Below are 24,259 nucleotides of genomic sequence, written 5' to 3' on the forward strand. Positions count from 1 at the left end.
CCAGGAATGGCCCTGTGTACTGTAGGGGCACAGGGCTCATGCACCTGGGCCCACACCACTGGCATAGTGCACCCAGCTAGAAGGGTGACTGATGTACGCCAGGGCAGTGTGTTTGTGGGCATGGCACACAGGGATGGGTTGACTGTTTAGTTCTGCACCAGGACACTCAACCTGCGGGTGTCGGGGTACAGGGCCCTTAAGAGTGACACAGTAAGTGCAGCCCTTGGGTGTCTTCTCTGCTCACAATGCCCTGGGTATCTAGGGTACCATTTACCAGGGGCTGACATGTGGCCAGAGATACCAATTGGGTTTAGGCTTTAGTACAGTTTTTAGGGAAGGAACACAGGCCCTGGTTACCTGATTGGCAGGTACCCAGGGCACGCGAAAAGTGCATCAGTTATCAGGCAAAAAAGTGGGGTGGGGGGGGGGATGGGGTACTGCAACAGAAATCCACTTTCTTACAATCTGCATGACTGAAGAAATGCTGGATCGACTGAGACCAAACTACTGACAGAATTCTTGCCACCGGAGCCTGATACTTGAGAGCCCTTGCTGCACATGAATAAAGTTTTGACAGACAAAGATGCAAACCTACTCTTAGCTATGCTTGGCTGCCCTAGTATGTTGCCCTGTGGCTCCGGGTCATACGCTTGCCTCTGGGAGGTGATCTTTCGACACAACTGTTGACACCCAAGGGCTTTTTGGTTCAGTCTTCCAGCAGCATAGTTAAAATCAGGGCTTCTGGTATGCCACATATGGAATCAAAGCCCATTGATGCATTTGGAATATCTTCTGTTTGTAATTGTTAATTGTATTTTTTCATCGTGAATCTTCTGAATTCACATGTTTTTCATTATTCTGCCATCTAGTGGTTGGATCCTGAATAGTCTCCTTGTAGTTTTTTTTCTTTTTTTTCTTGAGCGTCATTGACCATTTGGGTTTAAACTTCTCCTTATGTAACATCAGATGTATGCCCCGCAAAGATCTCGACATAGTAGTCATCTTCAGATTCTTTTTTTCTGCTGTTGAGTCTGGAAGCCAAAGGGAGAGCTCTGGAGTTGAGGAACAAGAAATTGCGCAATAAAGGCCAATTTTCCATTGAACATCACCAGAGGGATGGGGATGGACGACTGGTAAAGAAGTGGAAGATGCCTTAAAAATGCCAAAAAACAGAGAAACAGGGGTTAGACCAACGCACCAAGACTGCTTGATCTGAGGATGAGAGAGGTCCATGGAGCATATTCACTTTAGATTTTTCACCAAGTGCCACCAAAAGTATGTTGAGGAAGACCTGCACGAGGTTTGTTGCTTTTGCTTCCCCAAGGACCAGTGTGAGAAACTGGCTCTATATATACTGGACCAAAGTAAGGTATAGTGTGTATAGAGTTTACAATCCAGAGAGGTATACCTGAGGTTAAAGTCAGGTGTGACCTTACTCTCTAAAGTGGTAGCTTGGTCGAGCAGTAAGGCAGTACCAGAGGACAGTGTGAAGCATTTGTTGTACACACTCGGTCAGCAAAAGGTTTCACACACTCAAGAACTGAATTCGAGGCCAATTATTTTTATATCAAAAGATATAGTGGTTTTATTTTTAGAACCAACAGGTATCAAAATATACTTTTCTCAGTATGAGTGATCTCAGATGAATACTTTGCAGAAAGGCAAACTTTGTAAACACAATAGGTACAGTGGTTGCAGTAGGCAACACAATTCTAAACACAATTTAACATTGAGCTCAATGGGCTTTTCTACATAAATGCAGTTGATTACTTTACAGCTTACTTTTGTAATCCCAAAACTGGATTCTAGATTCAGTCTTTGGGTCTAAGCTGAAAACAGTTCAGTAAAAACGTTTTGGTCATTGCAGTGATTTTTAAGGAATAAAAAGGTATTTTAAAAGTTGACACTTAGACATTTTTCAGTGAAGAACTGTCAATGTTATCCTATGGCAGGAAATTCAAGTCACAGGTAAAGTACGTTCTTGTTACTTTTGTAATCCAGTACTGGGCTCCTAGGTCCAGCACTGAGAAGTCTATCTAAGACAGGTAAGCAATTACGTTTCAGTAGTTGGTACGATTTTTAAGGAATATTTGAAACTTTCAAAAGTAGACAGAAGAATTTTCAGAGCAAAGCAGTCTATGGTTTCCTATGGAAAAAAATTCAGTTATGGGTAGGTCCGGTTAAAATTACTTTTGCAGGTCAGTACTGGGCTGAAAGGTACAGTACTGGCTCCTCTCCTGTTTCCAGGTGAGTATTTAAAAATTTGGTACTAGACTGATTTAATAGGAATATTTGAGAGTTTCAAAACTTCACACTTAGATTTTTCGAGTGAAACCAGTCAATGTTATACTATGGCAGGAAAGTGAGTTATTGGTTTCCAGGGGAGCAGGTGAAGTTAAAGTTCTGGGCATAGACTCCGGGGTCCCCCAGGGTCAGGTGGTCAGGTAGGTACAGTTGGTACACCCGCAGCGGCTCAGGGGCGGCCGGGTACAGAGATAGTTAGGCCCAAAGGTATCCAATGAGAGGCAGGGGGCCTACGGTTGGTGGCTGCTGGCTAGCAGATCACGCGGCTGTAGGAGCTGGGCTCCTGGTCACTTGCTCAGGGCAAATGGGGAAGTAGGATAGGGTACAGGTTGCACTGCCAGGGGCACTCTGGGTGCTGGGTGCAGGGTGCTACGGCGCTCAACGTTGTTCAATGACTATCTTGAAAAGGGAACAAAGGCTGCAGGCTCTGGGACGGAGGACCTTCTGGAGCGACCAACACTTCGAGGGGTAAGTTGGGATCTTGGAGGATAGGTAGGCACCCAGTAGTTGGGCACAGGGGGCCGTGGGGCGCGGTCGGAGGGGTCCTTTGTCCTGAGGCTGCCGGCGTCGTCTGGGTCGTCGAGGAGGGTCTTTGGGCACTGGATTCCAAGTCCGAATTGCCGGGGGGACGTCCTCAGGGTCTTGATTCACTCCGGCACAGGTCAGGCTTGGCGGGTGCAGGGTTCGCGGTTCCGGGCGGATGTCAGGGCTTGTTACTTGCTTTGAGCAGTACCACTGCTCGTGGGAGACCCAGGTAGTCAGTCACAAGGCAGTCTGGTCCTCTGGGATTTTTGAGGTTGCTGACCACTGGAGATGCCGGGGTTTAACAGGAGCAGGTTCGAGGGTCAACAGGCCGGTAAGGCTGGGGCCAAATCAGTTGTTGTCCTCCTTTTTGGCAGCTGCACGGCAGGTCTTCGTGTTCCTTTATCTTCTATCTTGTTTCGTTATCTGGAAAAAGGTTCAGGGTGCCCCTAAATACTAAATTTAGGGGCGTTACAGGTAGGGCAAGGGCAGGGACCAATGGGTCACTGTCCTGGGGTGGGTACACCCCCTAGCCTGCTCCTCTCCTGTGGGAGGGGGGGCAGGAGCCTAGCTTTGATTGGGCAGGGCTCCCCATCTTCAAGATGGCCAGGGCCCGGGGTCATGCTTCACCTCGCCTCTCCCACCTGAGGGGTGGTGTTGGCACTGGCTGGCACACCCCCCTTTCTGACGTTGGATTTCCTGCCAGTCTTCCTGCCAGAGTGGAGGTCAGAACTAGTGAGGGCCAGTTGCTGAGTACAGCAAGTGGTCTGGAGAAGCTCACAAAGTCGGAATTGTTTTTCAAGCTTCCCCTGCCCATCCTGGGGGAGGAGGCTTGGCACCTCGTCCCAGGATGTGCATTATTGCAGGCCCAGGAGAGCGAGGGGCTCTCCACCCAGGGATCCAGCAACATGTCTGCTATGAGGCAGCCTCTCAGACAAGACGTGGATTGTAGGTTTAGGTTTCAGGGGCATCTCTAAGATGTCCTCTGTGGTGCATTTTACATTAAATATCACACTGGCATCAGTGTGGGTTTAATGTGCTGAGAAGTTTGATATCAAACTTTTGAGCCTTCAGTGTAGTAGTCATGGTGCTGTGGAGTTCGTAATGACCACCTCCCCGCACCATATACTCTTAATGGCATCACTGCACTCAGTGTCAAGGAATATCCCTGGGTACTGTAGGGGCACAGGGCTCTTGCACCAGGGCCCACACCACTGTCATAGGGCACCCAGCTAATAGGGGTTGCTGATAAATGCCAGGGCATTGTTTGTGGGTATGACACACAGGGATGTGTGTCATGTCGACTCTTTGTTTAGTTCTGCACCAGGACACTCAGCCTGCAAAGGCAGTGTGTGTGTGTCAGTGTACAGGGCCCTTAAGGGTGACACAATAAGTGCTGCAGCCCTTGGGGGTCTTCTCTGGTCACAATGCCCTGGGTACCTAGGGTACCATTTACTAGGGGCTGACAGGTGGCCAGAGATATCAATTGGGTTTTAGTTTCAACACAGTTTTAGGGAAGGAACACAGTCCCTGAGGACCTTATTGGCAGGAGCCCAGGGTACACTGGCATAGCACATAAGCAATTCAGCAAAAAGTAGGAGCATACCATGCAGATGGCGCTTTCTCGAAACGACCAATCTTGGATCTCCGACCGTTAAACCTATACATACCGTCAGAACACGTCCATATGGTTAACCTTCAATAAGTTCTTCCACTTCTAAAACAAGACAAATTATTGTCCACACTAGACTTAAATTACACATATTTCCTTTTTCCTATCCATCCAGCACATCGCAAATTTCTTAGATTTGTGATAGCAAGGAATCACTATAAATTGAAGTACTTCCATTCAGAGTGACAATTGTACCCAGAGAATTCACAAAATGTCTAGCAATAGTAGCAGTTCATCTAAGAAGGCAACACATTCATTTCTTCCCATAAATGGACGATTGGCTCATCAAAGCCAACACAGTGTTTACAACACACTGCAGATATAAACCTTCTCTATCAATTGGGATTTACAGTCCAGGCACAAAAGTCCCACCTTCAACCCTCGCAACTACAAACATATCTAGGAGCAACTCTAGACTCTCCCAACGCAGCGAGAATTCAAAACTTTCAAACTGTATTACTACAGTTTCAAAACAACCAATAGCGAACGGTCAAAGCTTTTATGCAACTAGTAAAGATGATGGCATGCATTGCAATAGTGTCTCACGGAAGATGCATATGAGACCTCTACAGGAATGTTTAGCACGTCAGTGGAATCAATCACAGAGTCATTTAACAGATCTAATGTTGGTAGACAGCCGCACTCATTGCTCTCTGCAGTGGTGGAACACACAAAATCCTGGAAACTCGTTTGAAACAATTCTGTCTAAGTTGGTGAGGATTTTGCGCCAAAGGAAAATCGATTCCAACCCGGAGCGCACGAACACATCCGAGCCCGGTGGCGGAAAAAGACAATCTAAGGATGGAGCCGAAGCCCATGCTTAATGTGATCCAAAGGAGGAGTCTCCTATCCTGTGACTTCCAAAGACTTTCCAAGACAAAAACAATGGCAAACATCCAGGCCTAACACTAGGTGGCGATCTATGCAAAGTGTGTAATCTGCAGCTCATATGCTTTAAACATAGTGTTATCGGTTCAAAGGTAAGTACTTTGTTGTGTGAGATGGTAGTCCAGAGTCTGGGGCACCCAAGGAAATCTGCGAGGACTCTGGACCGTCGAAAATCCGACACCGGGAAGCATCACCGTGCCTCCTAGCCCAAGTTGAAGTGGGCAAACAGTGCCAGTGTGGTAGCCAGACTCTACAGATACTTAGCCCACCTTTGATTTTCTGACATTGGAGACTCTGATGCTGCCTGCAACCTTTTTGCAGGCCCGTGTCTCCAGTTGTGAAAACTCAACGCCTCAGGACACCTCTGCACCAAGCTGCCCCAGTAGAATTGGTCCAAATGTGTTCCCATTTCCCAGAGTATCCTGAGACCTAAACCCCCTTGTTGGTTCAGCAAGACTGCCCCCCTCGTCCCCTCTTGCTGCATCTTTGTGGACCGATCCATATAGTTAAACTGGGCACCCAAAGCTGACAAGCACCTTTGCACCCGTCTGTCCCAGTGCTACCCAAGGTGATGTTGATGCTGTCTTTGCCCCATACTCACCCTTAGTCCAAACGATTGGTCCCCTAAGTCAATGAAAAGTATGATCTTGGTGCCCTAAAGTTATATAAAGATGAGTTATTTTTTTATAAACTGGTGTAGATCTCCTTATTTAGTTGTTTTTCATTTATTGACTGTGTATGCAGCAGATGTCGAACACTCCTCTGATAAGCCTAAGGCTGCTAGACCACACTATCCCCTAAGAGAACACATTGGAATTGCAAGAGCAAGCTCCTGTCTACTTAAAAGGAATACCTGGACTCTGTGCACATTATACATCTTTCTGGTATCCTATAGTACCGTCCATCTTCCTACAGTAACTTTGACTTCCTCAGGGTTCTAAGAAAAGGCCAACATTTTTTAAGTTTTGCTCAAATGTGAAAATCTTACTCCAACAAGGTTTTTGCATAATTAAGTAGAGAACCAAGAATCAATGAAAGCTATTCCTTTGGAACGTTCTAGAATAGCGCATGGCTGAGTATTTTTTTAAGAATCCGAAGCAAGTGCTTCTCAATAAAGTTTTCTGTTTTGAAATTTAATTAATTGATTTTAATTATTCCAAAGTCCTTATTTCTGGAGAGGATCCTCACATAGGTAAACTATTGTTAAAAGCAAACTATTGTTGAAAGCATTCTTTTGTTGCAGATCTTACCATATTACTGTTCTTGAAAGCACAGAATTACTTTTTCCTTCGATTTCTTTTATTTTACTTCAATTCGCATAGATTACTTTGGTCGGTTTGGCAGTGAGCGAGATCCTTTCTTTGATCGTCAGAGTATTAAGAATATTGATCACAGAGACTTTGAGCAAGAACGTGAGAGAGACCGTGATCGAGAGAGGGACAGAGAAAGAGACCGCGAAGTGTACAGAGACCGAACACCAGGTGACTCTGAACGCGAGAGAATTGAGAGGGACCGTTCTCGAGAGGACAGGTAATAAAATTCACTACTACTATGTTTAAAATTAGACACAGAAGTGAGCCCTAAGATCAGGTTGACAAACTTTTTCTACAAGATAAAGTATTGCACACTCAAGTAAGTCGATCTGAAATAAGGTAATATTGTAAAATTGCTAGCCAGCTTAAGCTGTAAATTTCACATATGTTCTCTCCTGCATTTAGTGTTTGGAATACTGCAATATGCATGTCTTCAAAGTCTTATTTCACTTTTATGCGTTCCTTGAATTACTTGTTCAATTCAATCTTCATTCGATCTCAAAAATGGATCATAAAAGATAAACAATATTATAATGAAGTTAACTTAATATTGAAGTTAACTTCATTTTAGTTTTCTCCCATTTAAAATCCTTCAGAAAAAACATTTTGTTCTCATGCTCTAATATTGAGTTGACAAGGACTTTTATTCAAGATTGAAATACCGCAGTGCTTCAATTCATCACCTCTATGCCCTTGGTCATAAATCTTGACTTCAGCACTGCTCATCAGGCCCTGCTATCTGCAGCCTGAAGATAATGTAAAATAAACAAAGACTTTTCTTAACCTTAAATGGAAAATATGACCCTGTGCTTATTTATATATGAACTCAATCTGTTAGCTTTTCTGAAGACACCTGCTGTAAACAATTCACTAACATAAGCACTAATATACTCCAAACAATGCTCCAATATTTAAATATTTTGTTTAAATCTCTACCCAACATGGAAAAAAGTTTTCAATTTTACTTATTTGTATGCTTTTTACGTTAATTATTTTAATATTTTGCCATAAGAGGTCTTCGGACAACAGGTTAATAACCACTTTAGTAGATAATTTGCTGTGCAGTCTTCTGCTATTTAGTGTTGGGTGTTGACCAACGCAAGTTATTTCTTTGACGTTTAAGTTTTATTTACATGCATGCAGCTTGTTTCCCCTTGAATCCACACTGAGCAGGCACATCTCTTACTTACATTTTTTTTCATTGTGGTTATACCTGTTTACTGACGCTCAGCAGCTTAATCCTTATGGAAGACTAATATCTAACTTCGTTCTGACTTTGATAGATAGCTCTTGATGCTTCACTCAAGCAACAGAAGCCAACAGGCTATATAATGAGTTTGGTTTGATGGGCGGGGGTTTAGGAAAACAGTTTAATTTCTCCCATGTGTGCAACACTTTTCTTATTTGGGTAGACTCAGGAAATTTGCTTTCCAGTGGTTCTCAATTTGGTTAGTTGCCTTTGTGTGCATTGCAATGTAAGAAAACGAGGTAAGAGTTGGAAGATTTACCTGTCAATGGCTGCCCTTGGGTTGTTTCGACGAAATAAGGCTATTGATGACCATATGTGCACATGGACCCCCTCCAAGTCCATGCTTTAGGGCCAGTCATTGGTCAACCTATCAAGCACCTTAGCTCACCGGCCTTCTTCAGTTGACAACAGTGGTAATAGTTTCTGAAGCAGTTCCAAGAGGTAACTTACTTTGCTTTTGATCTGCCAACTAGACCACAAAGTCCAATATACACATAGAAGAAAATAAGTGGGCACCCAATCATTCTTGCTGTGCAGGAGGGCAGAGTATTTGGCAGTGATCTTAGGCTCATCATATGCACATCATTGCAAAATATTTGAGTATAAACAATACGTTTGCAGATCTGTTAAGCAGAAAAATCAAGCCCACAAACTAGAACTGAATTCCAATGCATTTGCTCCTCTGTTGAAAGATGTGGTTTTCCCTAAAAAGATCTAATTGGAATGGTGAGGGACATTTGCTTACGGTTTCCGACCATCTGTAAGACTTTGTCATGCTCATGTTCGTCACCATTCGCAAGATCTCTGGTTGTCCCAATGTGGGCATGGGAAATGCAGTCAATCTGCTTGAGATGTATTTACATACATTCTGCTAACTCTAACACAGAAACAGGGCAAATGTCTCTCGACCAGCACCCAGTTTTAGTGTATTTGAAGCTTTTGGCAGAATGCATTGCAGACATGCCATGCAACCACTAGGGTGTTTGTTACTAAGCAGGAAAGATATGTACAATACTGTACCTCCATTTCTTTTAGTTTAATCCTCATTTGATGACTGTTTCTAACCACAGATTCCTCACTTTGTGAATATTCCCCAAGGTGTGGTGTTGGATTCGGAAATTCTGAATCAGTACTCTTCTGCGCCGGTGTTTGCAAGTATGAAGCTGTGCTCCTACATTATTTCGCTCGAAGTGATGAGCGGGCTACATATATGTGCCAACCAGGGGCTTTGGCATTTTTCTTTCTGCCCTTTCAGATCCGGATCTGTAGCGCTACACCTCTTGACAGCGAGTCTTTATCCAAAGTTCTCCTTTTTTTGCCTGCGTGAAATGGAAATATTTCCCATTCCAACACAGGGTTTAAACCATGTAGGGACTTTCGCAAACAAATGTCTGTGACAGATCCCCACAAGGTTTGCTTGTGGTGCTTGTAGTCAGAGCATGACTCCAGGGCCTGTGACTACTCCACCCAGATAAACCCGAAGGCCATATGGACAAGACAAAACTAAGTTGCCAAACAATGGAAGACTCTGTGCTGTGACTGGCTGAAGTCAAACGGAAGGCCCCTTTCGCGCTCCCCAAGTCGTTTGTGCCGCAGATCCTCATCCTGATTTAAGACTTTGGGTAAGTCAGAGCACAAAAAGATAAAGCAGAAATCTGCCCCTTTCCACTGTTGAACTCCAGAGCTGGTGCAGCAGCATCGTCTCGGTCTAACTCCTAAACGCCCGGAGAGCCAATTTTTATCTTGGCCTCAATGTTCGCTGAATTGCTGGATCCATTGCCAGTGTTCACGCCAAAAGGAAGCCTTTAGTGAGCCCTTTTTGTGTATATATAGCTCGCTTTCAGCTCCCTCTGATGCACTTTTTTAATCCCAAGGATTCACTGAGTTCTCCAGTCCCACTGGTGGGTTTGCCCGTGGCACTGTCTACCTATTGAACCGGTTTCATTCCAGCACCTATTCCTCCACTGGTTCCCTTCACATAGACACATGTACCAGAGAAAGAGGATCTGCTACCTATATTGGTTTCTGAGTGTACTCTGGCTTCATCTCAACGGAGGCCAGTCTTTAGTGAGCAGCTTATAACAAATCCTTCTGACTCAATATAATGGTGTTGCAGTGTGGCCGAGCTCATACTTTACTTCAGCTGCTTGGCTCAGATTCTGACAGTAACTAATATGATGGCAGTGAATTTGTTTCACAATATATGGTCATTTGGCATGCATAATTGCAAAATGCCAGTGGAGTGGGGACACCTAGTCATACACAGAACTTGTGAGAAAGTGCCTTCTGTTCGAGGCATGTGGGCTGCTGAATTCATATCTGTGCATAGATCGCCGCCTAGTGTTGGGTCCGGATGATTGCACATTGTTGTCCTGGAAGAGTCTTCGAAGTATCACGAGATAGGTGGCTCCTCCCCTGGACCACAGTGCGCATGGGCATTGACTCCATCCTCAGATTGTTTTTTTCCGCCATTGGGTTCGGATGTATATTGTTCCGCCATTGGGTTCGGATGTATATTGGTTCCCTCTAGTCGGAATCGATAAACTTTCTTAAGGCCAAAAGGTCTTTAGTTTTCTTCGTCAGTATAGTCTTGCGTTCGGTGCCTAATTCTTCCAGCTCGGTTCAGAGCCGGATTCCATACACATGATGAAGCCAGTTGCATGGCTTGTTCCCGTTTCAGGTCCAAGAAGACGCTTAAGCATCGACGCGCTGCGTGCCAGGAGGCCCAGCACACTGCATCGGTGCCTGTGGACATTTTCGATGCTGGGGATGTTGAGGAGGAAGCTGACCGGGAAGTCGGTGAAAACCTGTCGAATCCTGCATCGGAGGTCGAATACAACTACGACGCGGACGCTGAGATGTTCGAAGCTGAAGAAGTCGTCGACGAGGTAGGAGACGACGACGGGCCTTTGGGGCTATGGAAGATAGCTGGAGCGATGAGCTACCTCAAACTATCGGGCCCGTACCGCTTCATAAGGCTCAGGTCGAGGGATCGCCACTAGGCCTTACCCAATATCTTACAATGGGTTCTACGGCCCCGCCTTCGGGCTCGGCTACGGACATTACTATTGAGCCGTACCCTGCAAAATTGAAACCGAAAGTGAAACCAACGGTCTCGACGCAAGCAACAGCACTGGTGCCCACCTCGAAACCAAAAGTGCGCATTACTTTGGTCGGATCCAAGGCCTTGGAGCCCTTGGCGCCGAAGAAGCAGAAGGGTGTTGTCGATCCGAAGGCACACGTCAAGGGCGTCGAGACGAAGTCTGCCACGCCGAAGTCAAAGGTCAAGGTGGTTGAGCCGAGTAAATCAGCGCCAAAGACGGTCGACACCAACAAAGGACTCGATGATCCGAAGGTTCTCGAGACTCCGCGTCAACAAGACCAGGCCAGAAGCAGCGCAGCCCGCGAGTCCACGCCTGGTGGTGGCTTTAAGGATCCCGTCGGATCGACGCAACCATGTGCCGCTTTCTCCAAGCAAGTGGCGGACTCCCTACAGCGCATCAAAAAGAAGGCCTCGGCTGTCGGCCCGAGAGATTCTCCACCTTCAAAGCCGGTTGAGAAACCTCACAAAGCGTTGACGCCCATTCACTTCACGTTGCCGCCGAAGGTGGCGCCGAAGGCTTTCACCCCTAGAAGGGTCGCCAGCGTGCCCGAGAAGGTGTCCTCGGTGCCGAAGTAGACGACGGTGGTTCCCGCCTTGAAACATCGGCCATCTTCATTAGAAGAACAACAAGAACACTTTATTGACGTCGAAACGGGCAGACTTTCCCTCCACAAGCGGAAAATTGCCCTGGAACAGCCAATGGAGTCCTACAAAATTCCTTTAAAGAAAAAGGAATCTACTTTGACTGCTGTCCTTGTGGAACCACTTTCTCCACATGCCCATAATGTCTCGCCCACTTACTCTGACGTGGACGCTGGGGAAGGTGATGATGAGGATGAGTACAGCTATCCTGTCTACACAAACCCTGATGAAACCAATGAACCCTGGGCTGCTGGTGCTGACCCAGGTGATCCTCATTCTGCCCCAGACACTCAACTTTATTCTGTGACGACATCACCTACAGAGGATTCAGCAGCGTTCAATGCCCTCATTGAACGGGCGGCTAAAAACCTTGACGTCCAGCTCCATGCTGACACAATTGACGTGGATTTTCTTTTTGATACCTTTTCAGTCTCGGAGAGAACTGTCAAAACTCTGCCTATGTTAAAGGGTGTCCTAAAACATGCTGGGGAGATCTTTAAGGAACCTACCAGAGCCAGGGTGATAAACCCTAGGATTGAGAAGAAGTATAAACCAGCGCCTACTGATCCTACTTACATCAAGGGACAGTTGCCTTTGGACTCTCTGGTTGTTTCAAATGCCCGGAAGAGGGCTAATTCTCAAACAACGGGTGATGCTGCTCCCCCAGACAAAGAATCTAAGGTGTTTGAGGCATCAGGGAAAAGGGTGGCAGCCCAAGCGGCCAATATCTGGCGCATTTCCAATACACAATCGCTTCTAGCGAGGTATGACAGGGCACACTATGATACACTGGAGACACTGTTGCAGCACCTGCCAGACGAATACAAGGAGGCAGCTGAGATGCTCATTCAAGAGGGGAAGCTAATATCCAATGCTTCAATTAAATGTGCACTAGACGCGGCTGACACCGCGGCCAAGGCTGTCAACACTAGTGTCATGTTGAGACGACATGCCTGGCTCAGAATCTCGGGGTTTAAGCCAGAGATACAGACCACCATTCTTAATCAAACAGTAAATCCAGATCATCTGTTTGGCCCAGAGGTGGACACCACCTTAGAAAAGATTAAGAAGGACACCGAAACTGCTAAGTCCATGGGGGCCTTACAGTCCCAGCAATTCAGGGGTGGGTCTTTTCGTCGCTCTGGAAGAAAGAGGCACAGGAGTTTACTCACTGTACTTCTTGATACCAAAGAAGGACGGGTCCCTCAGGCCCATTCTGGACCTCAGACCCCTCAATCAGTACATTCTATCGGAACACTTTCATATGCTGACCCTGCAGCAAGTACTTCCGTTGCTCAGTCAGGGGGATTTCCTCGCAACTTTAGACCTAAAGGATGCGTATTTTCACATTCCGCTGCACCCGTCACACAGAAAATACCTCCGGTTCACCATCCAAAACCAACATTACCAATTCAAGGTTTTGCCTTTCGGGGTCACCACGGCACCCATGGTGTTAACAAAGTGCCTGGCAACAGTGGCAGCGCACCTAAGGAGACAAAACATTCACGTCTACCCTTATCTGGACGACTGGCTCATTCAGGCAAAGTCAGCCCAGCAGTGTGCCGCCCACATGTCCCACACCATTCACCTTCTTCACGATCTGGGATTCTCACTGAATTACACAACGTCCCACCTGCAACCCGCCCACAAACGGCAGTATCTGGGTGCGACAATAAACACTCTGGCAGCCACAGCACTGCCAAATTCAGTGAGGGTCAACAGCATTCAATCGCTGATACGATTGAGACCCCAACACTCGCTTCCAGCGCGAGTGTTCATGCAGTTGATAGGCATGATGGCCTCCTGCATCTCCATAGTCCCGCACGCAAGACTACATATGCGTCCGCTCAGCACGTCAGTGGACTCAGGCTCACGGACAGTTGAAAGACCTAGTGTTGGTGAGCGGTCAGGCATACAACTCGCTGCATTGGTGGAATCCACAAAACCTTTGCAAGGGACGACCGTTCCAGGAGCCTGTGCCACAGATCATCCTGACAACGGATGCTTCTCTCCAGGGATGGGGAGCTCATGTACTCCATTACACTGTGCAGGGACTATGGACGCAACAGCAACGAAAGATGCACATCAATGTTCTGGAACTGATGGCAATCTTCATGGCACTAAAGGCCTTCAAAGTACATCTGTGCAACAAGGTCGTGTTGATCCGAACGGACAACATGACGGCCATGTACTACATTCAGAAGCAGGGAGGAACACTCTCCACAGCTGTCTCATCTGGCTCAGAGCATGTGGAAGTGGGCCATTCAGAGAAACATCTTCCTCATGGCAGAAAACCTCCCAGGCAAGGACAATCAGATGGCGGACCTGCTCAGCAGGTACAGCCACCAAATGCACGAGTGGGAGATACATCCATCAGTACTCCACCCGTACTTCCAAAGGTGGGGTCATCCAGAGATAGACCTGTTCGCCCTAAAGGAGAACGCAACATGCCAAAGCTTCGCTGCCAGGTTTCCACACGACAGTCGCAAGGCAATGCGATATGGATGAACTGGTCAGGCAAATTTGCGTACGCTTTCCCCCAGCACCTCTGATACCGCTGGTGGCACGCAAGCTGAAGCAGCACTCAATTACTCTCATCCTGGTTGCTCCAACGTGGGCTCGCCAACCATGGTACACCACGTTTCTGGAAATGTCTGTGGTACCGCATCAAAGGCTGCGCCTCACACCCAGGCTTTTGACGCAGAGCCATGGCGACATTCAGCATCCAGATCCGCAACGGCTCAACCTGGCGATCTGGCTCCTGAGGTCTTGGAGTTTGGCTACCTCAACTTACCTCCTGACTGTATGGACATCATCCGGGAGGCAAGGAAGCCCACCACTAGAGCATGCTATGCGGCAAAGTGGAAGCGGTTTGTCATTTATTGTGCAGGCCACAACATTAACCCGCTAGATGCATCTATTCAGAACATGTCAAGTCAAGTCAAGGATTTGTATAGCGCGCTACATACCCATAGGGTCTCAAGGCGCTTGAGGAAGGGGGGGGGGGGAGTTACTTGTCGAATATCCAAGTTTTAAGTTGTTTTCTGAATGCTAGGTGGTTCTGAGTAAGGCGTAGTTGAGTGGGAAGAGAGTTCCAGGTTTTAGCTGCCAGGTAGGAGAAGGATCTACCTCCCATGGTGGCTTTGTTGATGCGAGGTACAGTGGCAAGGGCTTGGTTGGAGGATCGTAGCTGGCGGGAGGGGGTGTAGAAGGACAGTCGTGTGTTGAGGCATTCGGGTTCAAGTTCGTAAAGTGCTTTGTGTGCGTGGGTTAAGAGGCGGAAAGTAATCCTCTTATTTACGGGGAGCCAGTGGAGGTTTTTCAGGTGACCAGAGATGTGTTCTTTACGCGGGATGTCTAGTATCCATACATTTATCCGCAATGGCTGCTTATCTCCAAAACAGGCAGCACCTCTCACTTTTCAGGGTGCCTGCCATTAAAGCCTTTCTGGAAGGACTCAAACGAGTCATTCCTCCACGGACTCCACCAGCTCCTGAGTGGAACCTCAATGTGGTCCTCACCCGGCTGATGGTTCCCCCTTTTGAACCTCTGCATTCCTGCGAGATTCAATTCTTGACATGGAAAGTGGTTTTCCTTATAGCGATTACGTCGCTGCGACGAGTTAGTGAACTCCAGGCACTAACTATCCAAGAGCCATTTATTCAAATTCATTCTAACAGGGTGGTGCTTCACACTAACCCTAAATTCCTTCCTAAGGTAGTGTCTCAATTCCATATTAACCAGACTATTGAACTACCTGTGTTCTTCCAAAATCCTGAGTCATTGGCGGAGAGAATACTCCACAGGCTTGACGTCAAAAGGGCCCTAATGTATTACATTGATAGGACCAAGGATTTTAGGAAAACTAAACAACTTTGTTGCCTTTGCGCCACAACACAAAGGTAACCCCATTTCCAAAGCTGGTATAGCCAGGTGGATCGTTAAATGTATTCAGATCTGCTATCTGAAAGCCAAGCGTACTCTCACCATTCCACCACGGGCCCACTCCACCAGAAAGTTGGGGGCCTCCATGGCTTTTCTTAGAAATATTCCTTTGGAAGACATATGTAGAGCAGCCACATGGTCTACCACACACACATTTACAAAACATTGTGTTGATGTGCACTCTAAACAGCAGGCAGCTGTAGGGCAGGCTGTTCTAAAAACACTTTTCCAAACTGCTGCAGATGGCACGGGTGGCCACCGTTAATGGAGGGACTGCTATGTATTCTATGCACAGATATGAATTCAGCAGCCCATATGCCTCGAACTGAATATGCTACTTACCGGTATGCATCTGTTCTTGGCATGTAGGGCTGCTGACATTCATATCACCCGCCCTCCTCCCCGGTGCCTGTAGCAGCTGCGGAATTCACATATACTTCTAGCATGGTCATCATTCACTTAGTTTCACTCCATCTTGGCCACAATCGCTAAAAACAATCTGAGGATGGAGTCGATGCCCATGCGCACTGTAGTCCAGGGGAGGAGCCACCTATCTCGTGATACTTCGAAGACTCTTCCAGGACAACAATGTGCGATCATCCGGACCCAACACTAGGCGGCGATCTATGCACAGATATGAATGTCAGCAGCCCTACATGCCAAGAATAGATGCATACTGGTAAGTAGCATATTCGTTCTGCATGGTAGACCACACTTTTTGCTGAACTGCTGATGTGCTTTGACTGAGTTTGCCCTGGGCTCCTGCCAATCAGGTACCCAGGGCCTATGTTCTTTCCCTAAAACTGCATTTAAAACAAAACCTGCGAGGAAGTGGCTCTATATATATATACTGGACTAGAATGAAGTACAGTGTGTATAGAGTCCACCAATCCCAGAGGTATAACAGAGGTTAAAGTCCGAACTGACCTTTCTCTCCAAAGTGGTAGCTTGGTCGAGCAGTAAGGCAGTACCAGAGGACAGTGTAAAGCTTTTGTTGTACACATTGTCAGCAAAAGGTTTCACACACTCAAATGAACTCCAGGCCAATTGGTATTGTATCCTCAGATATAGTTTTATTTTTAGAACCAACAGTTATAAAAAAATACTTTTCAGGTTACGAGTACTCTCATGGAATTACTTTGCCCAGGAGCAATGAAGTTCACGCGCACATAGGTTACAGTTTTGGAAGTAAGCAACACAATCTCAAAACATAATTTTTGCATTGAATTCAATGGGTTTTCCACATTTGAGTACAGGTAATTACTTTATGGATTACTTTGGAAGTCCCAGGACTAGGCCTAGTGTCCAGTCCTGGGGTCTAAGCTGAAACCAGATTAACAAAAACGTTTTAGTTACTGTAGTGAATTTTCATGAATATAAAGCTGTTTTAAAAGTTCACACTTAACTTTTTCAGGGTAAATCTGGCAATGTTGTTCAATGGGAGGAAATTCAGGTTGCAGGTAAAGTACGATCGCGTTACTTTTGTAACCTAGCACTGGTCTCCTAGGGCCAGCACTGGGGGCTTAACTCAAAACAGGTAAGTAATTGCGTTTCAGTATTTCGTATGATTTTTAAGGAATATTTGCAGTTTTCAAAATTAGACAAAAGAAATATCAGAGAAAAGCAGACAATTGGTTCCTATGGATAAAATACAGATTACCAGTAAATATGGTAAGGATTACTTTAGCGAATCAGTACTGGGCTACAAAGTACAGTACTGGCTTCTCCCCTGATCACAGGTGAGAATATTTTCAGTTTTCAAATCTTCACACTTAGAATATTTTGGCAGGTAAGTGAATTACTGTTTTCCAGGTGAGTACTTGGTTGATGAAGTTATAGTTCTGGAGATACTCTGGGGTCCCCCAGGGTCCGGTGAGTACAGTTAGTCCCAGCGGCACAGGGGCGGCCGGGTGCCGAGGTAGTTAGGCCCAATGTTATCCAATGAGGGAATGGGGGCCTCCAGTTGGTGGCTGCTGGCTTGCAGGCCACGTGCCTATGGGAGCTGAGCTCCTGGTCACTTGCTCAGGACAAAGGGGGGAGTAGGGTAGGACAAAGAGGTCACAGCCAGCAGCACTCTGGTGGCTGGGTGCAGGGTGCTTTTGAGTCGTTGGGAGCTCAATGTTATCCAATTGGAAAGGTCAAAAGGGAACAAAAGCTGCAGGCTCGGGGACGGAGACTCTCCAGGGGCGACCAGCACTTCGAGAAGTAAGTTTGGATGTTGGAGCACGGGTAGGTACCCCAAAGGTAGGCACAGGGGGCTGTAGGACGCCGGGTGCAGGGGTGTCTTTAGAGGTCCGAAAAGCTTATCCTCGGCTGGTCGCGGTAGGGGGGCCCTGGTTCTGTGTCTACAGGCGTTGTCTGGTTCGTCGAGGATGGTCTTTGGGCACTGGACTTCGGGTCCCAGTCGCCGGGGCGACGTCCTCGTGGTCTTGGTTCGGGTTGGCCCGTCCCGGGCTCGGCTGGTGCAGAGTGGGCTGGTACGGAGCTTCCTGGTTGGCACCAGGTGGGTTGTTGCAGCAGAGCCTCTGCTGGTGGGAGTTCCAATCATCCAGGGGGGTCCAGGCAGGCAGGTCCTCTGTGTCCCAAGGTGGCTGTCCGTGGGGGTCGCCGGATTTAGACAGTAGCAGGTTTCAGGAGCAACAGGCCGGTAGGGCTGGGGCCAAGTTAGTTGGTGTTGTCCTGTTATTAGCAGCTGCGCGTCGTCTTCCTGGTCTTATTTCTTCGTGTTATCGGATTCTGAGGAAGGGAGGTTCAGGGAGCCCCTAAATACTAAATTTTAGGGGCGTTACAGGTAGGGCAGGGACTAATGGGTCCCTGTCCTGGAGTTAGTACACCCCCTGGCCTGCTCCTCTCCTGTGGGCGGGGGGCAGGACCCTAGCTGGGATTAAGCAGGGCTCCCGATCTTCAAGATGGCTGGAGCCCGGGGTCGTGCTTCACCTCGCCTCCTCCACCTGAGGGGTGGAGTTGGCACCCCCCCTTCCTGACGTCGTTTTTCCCGCCAGTCTTCCTGCCAGAGTGGGGGTAGAGCTGGTGGGAGGGCTGGTTGCTCGGTATAGCAAATGGTCTGGGGAAGCTCTGAGGCGGTATGCTTTTAAAGCTTCCCCCTGTCTATCTTGGGGGAGGAGACCTAGCACCTCGCCCAGGATGTGCTTTGTTGCAGGCCCAGGAGAGCGGGGGCTCTCCTACCCAGAAGTCCAGCAACATGTCTGCTGTGTGGCAGCCTTTGCAGCCACTCAGACGTGGATTGTAGGTTCAGGCTTTGGGGGACATCTCTAAGATGCCCTCTCGTGCATGTGACATTAAATCCCACCCTCGCATCAGTGCGGGTTTAATGTGCTGAGAAGTTTGTTACCAGATTTGTCAGTCTTCAGTGTAGCCATTATGGTGCTGTGGAGTTCGTAATGACGACCTCTCAGCACCATATACTCTTAAATGGCATCACTGCACTTACAGGGCCCAGGAATGGTCCTGGGTACTGTAGGGGCAGGGGGCTCAGGCACCCGTGCCCTCACCTCTGGTATAGGGCACCCAGCTAGAGTGGTGACTGAAGTATTCCAGGGCAGTGAGTTCTGTGAGCAGGGCACACAGGGATGTGTGCCATGTCGACTTTTGTTTTGGTTCTGTACTTAGGCACTCAGCTTGCAAAGGCAGTGTGTGGGTGCCAGGGCACAGGGCTCCTGAGGGTGGCACAACCAGTGCTGCAGCCCTCAGGGGTCTACTCTGGTCACGATGCCCTGGGTACCTAGGGCCCCATTTACTAGGGGCTGATTGGTGGCCAGAGACGACAATTGGGTTTTAGTTTCAACACAGTTTTAGGGAAGGAACACAGGCCCTGGGTACCTGGTTGGCAAGAACCCAGGGCACACTCAGTCAAGGCACATCAGCAGTTCAGAAAAAAGTGGGGGCATACAAAGGCAAGAAAGATGGAACTTTCTCACAAATCCTAATTGGCATCTCTTGCCGCAGGTCATCCCCTGGTAAATGGTACCACAGGTACCCGAGGCCCTGTGACCAGGGAAGACCGCTAAGGGCTGCAGCACTTATTGTGCCACCCTTACAGGCCCTGTACCATTACACTCAAACACTGCCTTTGCAGGCTGCGTTTTTGGTACAGAACAAAGTGAAGTTGACATGGCACAATTCCCTGTGTGTCATGCCTACAACCCACTGCACTGGCATAGATCAGTCATCCCTCTAGCTGGGTGCACTATACCAGTGGTGAGAGTATAGGTGCATGAGCCTTGTACCCCTACAGTGTCTAAGTCCATTCTTAGACATTGTAAGTGCAGTGCTGCCTTAAGAGTATATGCTGCTGGGAGTCTCATTACAAACTCCACAGCACCATTATGGCTACACTGTAACTGAGAGGTTTGGTATCAAACTTCTCAGCACACTAAACCCACACTGATGCCAGTGTGGGATTTAATAAAAAAAGCACACAGAGGGCATCTTAGTGATGCCCCCTGAAAAACAACCTACTACTAGTATCCAGGCCGAGTAGCTGCTTACAGCTGCCCTATCAGATGTGTTACTTGACCCCTGGGTCAAGAGCCTGGTGCTCTTAGGGGCCTGAAAAAATGCACACACCTTGGGACGAGGTGCCAAGCCACCTCCCCCAGGATGTGCAGGGTCCACGAAGGGGAAGCTTGAAAGGCTTGCCACCTTTGTGAACTTCCCCAGGTCACTTGCTGCTTTCAGCAACAGGTCCCCACTGGTTCTGACCCCCATTTTGGGTGGGAGAACCGGCCGGAAAAACAAGTGAGGAAGATGTGTACCCACCTCTGCCAACACCACCCCTCAGGTGGGTGAGGTGAAGCACAACTCAGGGTGTGCCTACCTCTGCCAACACCACCCCTCAGGTGGGTGAGGTGAAGCACAACTCAGTCCCTGCCATCTTGCAGATGGGGACCCAGCCAACCAGGGAAAGGCTTATGCCCCCCTCCAGCTGGAGGGTAGCATAATAGGGGGTGCACCCACCCCAGGAAACGGACCCATTGGTCCCAACCTTTTACCTACCTGTAACACCCTTAAATCTAGTATTTAGGGGCACACCTGAACCTTGCTTCCTCAGACAAGAAAACAGAAGAAAAGAAGGACCGAACAGCCTTGCCGAAGCAAATAAGAGGAAGACGCCCACTGACTTGTCCCAGCCCTACCGGCCTGTCCCCACCTCAAACCTGCTCCCACGAAATCCCATTGGGTCCTACAGCCAGCAACCTTGAGAAACCCGGAGGACCTGCCTGCCTTCCATCCCAAAGACTCGGTCTCCAGTGAACTCTGGATTTGTTCATCACCAGAATCCAGCTCCGCACGGATCCGCGGGTCTGCACCCGATGCCCACGGCCTGAGTTTGAGTGTCCCAACACCAAGAGGAGGCCTCCCTGGCGATCCTGACCTGAGTTGCGGTGACCCCCAGGCCTGCCTAAAGCCTCCAGCCGACGCCTGCAGCCTCAAACAGGAAGGTCCCGCCAATCGCGATCAGGAGCTGGTAAAAAAGATCCGACCCTAAAAGGCACCCCTGCACCAGACGCACCATGGCCTTGGGTTGCCCAACCAACGGTGCCTAACCAACCCCCAGTATCCCAACTTACCCCTCCAAGTTGTGGTTGCACCCAGAAGATCTTCGTCCCCGAGCCTGCAGTGTGTTTGCAAACCGGAGACTCCCCATTGCAAGCTACAGGGCACCCAAAGCCAAAACTGCACTCTGCACCCGGCCGCCCAGTGCCACTGAGGGTGCCTTTTTTGTGCTGGCTCAGACCCCCATTTGCCCCCCTGAGCTTAAGTCTAGGAGCTTTGTTCCCGCAACCCAGTGGCCTGCTTGTCAGGAGCCACCAACTGGTGGCCCCCTATCCCCCATTGGATACATTGGGCCTCGGCACTCTGCTCCAGGCCAACCTAGTGCTGCTAAGGGTGTAACAAGAGTGCATGCTTGACCCTGGGGGACCCCTGAGTCTAACCCTAGAAAACTAACTCCTGCAACAAAGTGCTTACCTGCTAACCGATAACACTGTTCAAGGCATGTGAGCTCTAGATCACATGCTGTGCATATGTCTGCCATCTAGTGTTGGGCCCAGACGTTTGCACTTTGTTTTTTTTCGAAGACTTATGTTCGAGGCATGTGGGCTGCTGAATTCATATCTGTGCATAGATCGCCGCCCAGTGTTGGGTCCGGATGATTGCACATTGTTCTCCTGGAGGAGTCTTCGAAGTATCACGAGATAGGTGGCCCCTCCCCTGGACTACAGTGCGCATGGGCATCCTCTCCATCCTCAGATTGTTTTTTTCCACCATTGGGTTCGGATTTACTTTCTTGACTCAAGTTCGGAATCAGTATAAGACTCTTTGCGCAAGGCCAAAAGGCCTTCGGGGCGTCCGCATTGTCTCGTTCGGTGCCTGTAGTTCATCCAGTTCTTCGAACAGGACGTCGAAGGCCGTTTGCCTTTTCGACACCAAAGGCCCCAACTACGATGACGATGGAACGGAGCCCGTTCAAGAGATGCCCCGTCTACAACTCTAAATACTAAAAGTGTCATCGACCCTTCCGGGTTACAAGGGGGCGTCGGCCCGAAGAGCGGGGCGCCAAAGCCAGTCTCTACGGTCAAGCACGTCACTGACACCGTCGACGTCCAAACATGGCGACGCTGCCAAAGGACTCAAGACTAAAAAGACTGTTGAATCGACGCTTGCATCCTCCAAGCCAATGTTGAGCAAGGCCCTCGAGTCGAAGACCAAACCCGACCCGAAAGAGCATATCGCGTCGAAACCAAAGGCCGTACCTGCTGTGCACCATGGGCTCGAGTCAACGCAAGGCCGCAAGCATGCTGGTGATCCACTAAAGCAGATCGGATCGAAGACGCCGTCAATCTCGAAGAAGGTCGGTTCGTCTCAGGTGCTTCCTCCACCAATTAAATACGGACTGCCCCGGACCGCTCGACCCAAAGCGTTCGAACCACAAAAGGGCACCGAAGCGTCAAGAAAGTGTCGGGATCTTCCAAGTCTCTGTCATATGAGGGTGCCTGGAACATTACCTCCTCTGGAATGGACTACCAGTCGAAGCTCTTCATCGACTCGGATTCTGGCAGGCTCACCATTCACAAACGAAAAATCGCTCCAGAACATCCTTTGGAGTCATACAAGATCCCTCTCAAAAGGAAAAAGGATTCAGCCACCTCACCTGTTCTGTTCGAACCTGTAGAGTCATATACACAACAATATGCCTATTCTCCCACACGCAGCGATGAGGATGTAGTAGAGGGTTACGGTTAGGTTGAATTTACTTTTCATGCTGACGCAGATCAAGATGAACCTCAACCTTGGACTGACCCTGTTTACCCTGATGAGCCACATACTGATACTCAGTCCTATCATGTCAAGACCTCGCCTACTGAAGACACGGCGGCGTTTAATGCTTTACTTGAAAGGGCGGCCATTAACCATGACTTGGAAATGAACACAGATCCAGTGGAGGAGGACTTTCTGTTCGATACTTTCTCCACCTCAGAAAGATCAGTAAAGACATTGCCTATGCTAAAGGGTGTCCTGAAACATTCTACTGACATTTTCAAGGAGACCACCAGGGCAAGGGTTCTAAACCCACGGATTGAAAGAAAATATCGGCCTGCCCCTGTGGACCCTATGTACATCAAGGGCCAGCTCCCATTGGACTCCTTAGTAGTGGCTAATGCTAGCAAGAGTGCAACTCTCAGACTAGTGGTAATGCTCCTCCTCCGGACAAAGAATCCAAAATCTTGGAAGCTTCTGGCAACCGTGTAGCTGCTCAAGCGGCTAATATTTGGAGGATCGCAAATACACAGGCCCTATTAGCCAGATACGATAGGGCTCACTACGACGCGTTAGAACAGCTAATGCAACACCTGCCTGATGCTTATAAGGAGGGAGCAGAAATGCTGTTACAGGAAGGAAAGTTGATTTCGAATGCATCCATAAAGTGTGCACTCGATGCAGCAGACACTGCAGCTAGGGCCATCAACTCTAGTGTGATGCTGAGACGTCATGCCTGGCTCCGCATCTCTGATTTTAAACCAGAGATCCAAACAACTTTGCTTCATCAGCCAGTTAACCCTGACTTTCTTTTTGGTCCTGATGGAGACACGACCCTTGAAAAGATTAAGAAAGACACTGAGACAGCAAAATCCATGGGGGCTCTGCAGTCACAACAGTTCAGGGGCAGTTCCTTTCGTTGCTCCGGTAACAGGGGAGCCTCTAGAGGTCAAGCATTGCAGCAAGCCCAATACAACAAGGGGAGCACGCAGACCACCTATAACAAAAATACCAGGGGTGGATATCGTGGGAACAGCACCAATGGCAGAGGACGTGGAAATAACCATGCAAGATCCTCCGCCCCCAATAAACAGTGATGCCTTGTCACTGCCCCCAGACCATATAACACCGGTCGGGGGAAGACTCCAGCAGTTCCTGCCAGTCTGGGAAGGCATTACCACAGACAGGTGGGTGAAACAACTTATCCAATATGGCTATTGTCTGGAACTAACCTCCACTCCTACCAACATACCCCCAAGGCACCGTCCTATGTCTGCTGAGCACATGCACTTATTGCAGCAAGAAGTACTCTCCATGCTGCAAAAAGGGGCAATAGAACT

The 24,259-nt window shown here is 48.4% G+C and overlaps 1 protein-coding gene across 3 annotated transcripts in view; it reads left to right on the top strand.

Moving 5' to 3' along the window:
* YLPM1 (YLP motif containing 1) overlaps nucleotides 1-24,259 on the top strand; it is a 923,718-nt gene that overhangs the window by 289,389 nt on the left and 610,070 nt on the right. For all 3 annotated transcript variants that reach the window (XR_015299909.1, XM_086937497.1, XM_086937498.1), the window contains exon 8: nucleotides 6,709-6,916. Coding sequence is in view for 2 of the 3 variants with exons in the window: in XM_086937497.1 (XP_086793623.1) it covers nucleotides 6,709-6,916 (208 nt within the window). In the remaining variant the exon portion in view is untranslated. The remainder of the gene's footprint in view (nucleotides 1-6,708; nucleotides 6,917-24,259) is intronic.

Source organism: Lissotriton vulgaris, chromosome 9, assembly GCF_964263255.1.
Source record: "Lissotriton vulgaris chromosome 9, aLisVul1.2, whole genome shotgun sequence".
In the NCBI taxonomy this organism is placed as follows: domain Eukaryota; kingdom Metazoa; phylum Chordata; class Amphibia; order Caudata; family Salamandridae; genus Lissotriton; species Lissotriton vulgaris.